Genomic DNA, 4944 nt, shown 5'->3' with positions numbered 1-4944 from the left:
GCCTTAAGTTAAAGTTCTACATTTGTCTAGCTTTAAGTTGTTGTTTTATACCCTATTCAGACTAGACTTTGCATTGCGACCGGTTGCAATGTAATTGGTGGTAAACAGTTGTAATCCAAATTGTTCGCAACCATTCGCAAACTTTGACAGCATTCAGATGGATACCAGTCAACTCGCCCCCTATCAAACTCGCCCCCTACAAACTCGCCCCCTATCAAACTTGCCCCTTGCAATCTCGCCCCCTTACAAACTCGATCCCTGTCTCTGCACAGTTGCCCCTTACAAACTCACCCCTTAGCAAACTCGCCCCTTGACAAACTCGTCCCTTGACAAACTCGACCCCTAACACAACACAGTCGCCCCCTATCAAACTCACCTCCTAACAAACTCGCCCCCTAACGAATTCGCTTTCGAACAAACTCGCCCATAACCTTTCGGTTACCGCGCTGCAGGTTGGTTTTAAGTATAACTCTCTACCGCCCTCTATCAATATAAATCAAAATATCGCTAGTAGGCTTATATCTGTATTGGAGGTTCTTTTTTAATGATACAAACAAGTGTAAAATTGAGATGTTTATTTCGTCATAAGTAAAACAAATATTTTCTGATGTATTTTTTTAATATACTGGCCCAAGATAGATTGAAATTGATTTAAAAGTTTGTAGGAATACACGCAGGGGCCGGATCCAGCATAGCTGGCAGAAAGAGGGGGTGTGTGAGGTACGAACTGAGTGAGATTCTCAGGGAAAAAATGATAGAGGGCAGTAGAGAGTTACTTACTTAAAACCATAGAGATATAATAAGAATACTAGAGCGCTAACTGCAATGCATTCGATGTTAGAAATACGCAGAACTGTGCGTGTGTACCATCCAAGATGGCTGCCATAGATTCAGCCAATCAAATTTCGCCTAAGTAGTATCATTTTCAATGGCGCCCTCAATTTACTCAGAAAGTTTAGTACAGCTAGTTACCCGTATGTTTGAAACTCGAGCGTTGCGGTGTATGGTACGTGTAATGTACACGATTTTAATTTTTTTATTATTTTTGAATAAGATGCTCTACTTGGCCTCTTTTTGGCTACGATAGTTTAATAATTTGTTATTATCAATACTAATTATCATTAATGAAATAATAGTCAGTCAGAGGGCTTATTTATGGTAATAATATGCATAGTACGCCTGGAGGTGGCGCTTTCCTACGGCAGCCATCTTGGATGGTACACATACACAACTCTGCATTGCTTCGCCATCTTGTCAGCACTATAGTTGTTTAAAAGCTCTATGCTTAAAACCAACCTGCGGCGCGGTAACCGAAAGGTTGGGCGAGTTTGTTAGGGGGGTGAGTTTCTTAGGGGGCGAGTTTGTTCAAAAGCGAATTCGTTAGGGGGCGAGTTTGTTAGGAGGCGAGTTTAATAGGAGGCGGGGAGGAGAAAGAAAATTATATGTATTATCTGCATATTAGTAGACCCTAAAATCAATTAATTAAGCCTTTGAAACCCTTAAATATTCTTGTTGACAAGGGGGCGAGTTTGTCAAGGGGAGAGTTTGCTAAGATGTACGAGTTTGTAAGGTGCGACTGTGCAGAGACAGGGGGCGAGTTTGTTAGGGGGCGAGTTTGTAAGGGGCGAGTTTGTAAGGGGGCGAGATTGCAACGGGACGAGTTGACTGGTTCCTCCATTCAGACACCTTTTTACTTTGATACGGTACTTTACATCACTAGCAACGATATAGGTCGTCCTGTTTTGTTTGACCTCTGATTACGCGCCACATGGCCTACTTGTGTGCTGCCACTGATAAGTGAAATACCAAATAAATATTATTATTATTATTACACAACAATAGCTCCAAAGCAATAACAAGTACAGTACAACACGGATGTTTTCAGTTTCAACAGGGAAATTTCTGTTCCCTGGTTAGCACAGGGCCTTTTTATCACGCAAATTTTTCTATGAATACTAGGGAACTATTGAATAGACTATCTATTGCTTCAGTGCTTCACTGCTGAAGTTGGAATATATCATATACGTCATACATGGTCTGTTACTTTTGGTACAATTATACTAGGCCTATCTACCATCAAGATACATTTTGGTAGATTAAGTTCTACCATACCTGATTCTGATTTGTGTTTACCCACACAGAGATTGCAGTAGCGTGATATTGACTGTTTTAACAACAATGTGCGGATACACAAGACATCACCATATTTAGCGAATGACGACACTTAAAAAGTTAATGATTTAGTTAGGGAAAACCTACCGATTATCTCTCTTTATATTCCTTGTTACTGACTTTGCAAATGTATACTGAAAAGCTGCACCTGGATATTATATACGCCTAGTCTAGGCAACCATTGCCTGCTAAACCTACGTAGCTCTGCTGTTTCATACTAACATACGCATACCATCTGTACGCGTTAATACCGATAAATACGTAAGCCTTGCGATACTAAAAATAACATCACAATTCACAACATTAACCTCCGTGGTCACATGGTGGCGCTAGATTGTAGATGAATAAGAGAATGGAGAAACTAATAGTTGGATTGGATTTATTCGGTGTAAACACCAAGGGTAGCCCAGGAAAGTCTAGAAGAAGACTTATTTCCAGTGGGGTCCTTCTGGTGGTGATTGGGCAGTACACCGGGAGACAACCCCCTACTCTTTTTCCGAAGAGTGTACTGCGTTCTTTAACGTGCACATGGGCCATATAATGCACACGGGACCAACGGCTTAATAAACGTTTAATCCGAAAGACGGTGCGCTATTGTAACTTGCATTTCAGCCCTCTAGCTGAAACACAAGGAGAGGCAGCGATGGGAATTGAACTGGGGACCAAGAGATCTCGACGGTTCAGCGCACACACAATAATAATAATAATAATAATTATGGAGAGCCGTACAAAATAGGTGTTTAAATAACTTGGCAAGCAGCAACAAAATTGCCGTCGGGCCTACTCGTAAACTAAGATAAGGCCAATATAATAGCCTAACTATCATCTCACTGCAGATAATCAATACTTTATTGGAAATTGATACAAAAATAGGACAATATTTGGCCTATTTCATCAGCACTTAATTGTTGCAGGGATTATCAGTTAGAATTTATAAAGAATTAATAAACGAAATTTCATATTTCAATTACTTAGGATTAAATTGGTAAATTTCATTCATATTTAATTTAATTCGGACGTCAAATCCATTTTATCCTTTAACAGCAAATACCAAATAGGCCTATAAATATACGAACTATTAGATTTGTGTAGGCCAACAATGAGGAGCCTACCCTATGTAGAATCTCAAAGCTTTTTGCATTATAAGCCTAATCTTGATGATTTAAAAAGATTATTATTATTATTATTATTATTATTATTATTGTTATTATTATTATTATTATTATTATTATTATTATTATTTATCATTATCATCATCATTAATAATATTAAAAACCTATTATTAATAAAATTGCTATTATTATTATTATTATTATTATTATTATTATTATTATTATTATTAATTTTATTATCATTTACTAAAGTCACAGAGCAGAGACCTAAATATTGAAAACAATTCATAAACCTTGATTGAGATGTGATTCTATATAGCATGGAAAACTGTGGTGGCAGGAACAATCTCTTCAGCTAATGAGCCGAATCACCACACAAGATGTTGCGTTTCTAAGGATATCAACTTACATAATACAGTATATACCATCACTGACGTACAAAATCTGGTTCACACACGAACGAAGCTCCACCAACTCGTTGATAACAGACAACGCAAGCAACATGCTAAATACACGCGAGCTACTTATTGCACTAATCTATTCTACATGTTATTTTGTTATCCAAAGTGAAGCATCTTGCGAACCATCTCCGTGGACGCAATGGGTTCTTTGCTTAGATAATGACCAGGAATATCGCGTGCGCGAAACGCAAAAAAATGACGCATGTACATCCACTCCCTGTAACCACACATCCGCTGAGTACAGAGAGTATCAGGTATTTAAGTAGTATTTTTATGTTGAGATCAAACGTTTTACCTTTGTACAGGATAGGAAAGCTATTTTTCGATCACCCCATAATTCATTATATTTTATTACATTCGTTATCATTACTCTACTATTCATACAATTTCACAGTGTTCCATTCTGAAAACACCGAATGTTGACCAAGACACCAGAGCGGTAAGAAGTGAATTGATGTCTTTAGGTAAGACTCAATTTTATCAGTGTCTCCGTTTCAGCCGTATACTAAGCCATTGCATCAACTTCATATATATATATATTCAATTCAATTCAAAAATACTTTATTATCCAAAAGGAAATTCGCTTGGTTATATGGCTATAAAATATTAAAAAATTAAAAATTATAAAACATTAAAACGTTTAAGTACAGTACTGATATATGAATATATACATTATATATATAGTAAGATCTGTCTCTTATACACATCTAGATGTGTATAAGAGACAGTATATATTCTTATATATAAGCCTATGTATTGTTTTGTAAGAATTTAATTGCTTAATTTATTCCATTTGTAATCACATGATTTGGTATGACAAACAGATATATTTTTATAATATTATAAAATTGTACTCAATTTTCAATACAAAACATCTAGGCCTAATGTACACTACGTTAATTCAGCTCACTGGCCTAGAAATACATAGTTTCAATGTCTTTGATATGATATGTTATGTTATGAAACCAAAGAAAGTATTTGCACCGTTAAATATGTTTATCATGTAGATCCTAATATTACCATGGTAGCTGAGAAACTCGCAAAAGGCAGTGCCAGTGACCGACTGCGCATGAGCAAATACTACAAAGCGGCTTATGGATCGGTATTTGTATCATTATCATGTTATATTTATCGCTATCATTAACATTATAATTATAATTATCATTATCATATTATATTATCGTTATCATTAACATTAT

General features: G+C 36.4%; 2 protein-coding genes across 4 annotated transcripts in view; one reads left to right on the top strand and one right to left on the bottom strand.

Annotated features, from left to right (window-relative positions):
- LOC117113266 overlaps nucleotides 1-2450 on the bottom strand; it is a 26698-nt gene extending 24248 nt beyond the window's left edge. The window contains exon 1 of one of the 3 annotated variants that reach the window (XM_033256564.1): nucleotides 2260-2450. The gene's annotated coding sequence lies outside the window, so the exon portion shown is untranslated. Of the gene's footprint in view, nucleotides 1-2112; nucleotides 2218-2259 lie in introns of those variants that run through there. The other 2 variants (XM_033256565.1, XM_033256566.1) reach the window with 2 other exon arrangements.
- Nucleotides 2451-3732: 1282 nt separating this feature from the next.
- Nucleotides 3733-4944, top strand: part of LOC117113258 (annexin A4-like) — an 8335-nt gene continuing 7123 nt past the window's right edge. The window contains exons 1-3 of the mRNA XM_033256556.1: nucleotides 3733-3999; nucleotides 4140-4209; nucleotides 4753-4847. Coding sequence (XP_033112447.1) covers nucleotides 3787-3999; nucleotides 4140-4209; nucleotides 4753-4847 — 378 coding nt within the window. The 5' untranslated portion in view covers nucleotides 3733-3786. The remainder of the gene's footprint in view (nucleotides 4000-4139; nucleotides 4210-4752; nucleotides 4848-4944) is intronic.

The sequence above is a fragment of the Anneissia japonica genome, unplaced genomic scaffold, assembly GCF_011630105.1.
Source record: "Anneissia japonica isolate Jap-2015-1 unplaced genomic scaffold, ASM1163010v1 scaffold287593_len981703_cov172, whole genome shotgun sequence".
NCBI lineage: Eukaryota > Metazoa > Echinodermata > Crinoidea > Comatulida > Comatulidae > Anneissia > Anneissia japonica.
This window is presented reverse-complemented; position numbering and strand designations above follow the sequence as displayed.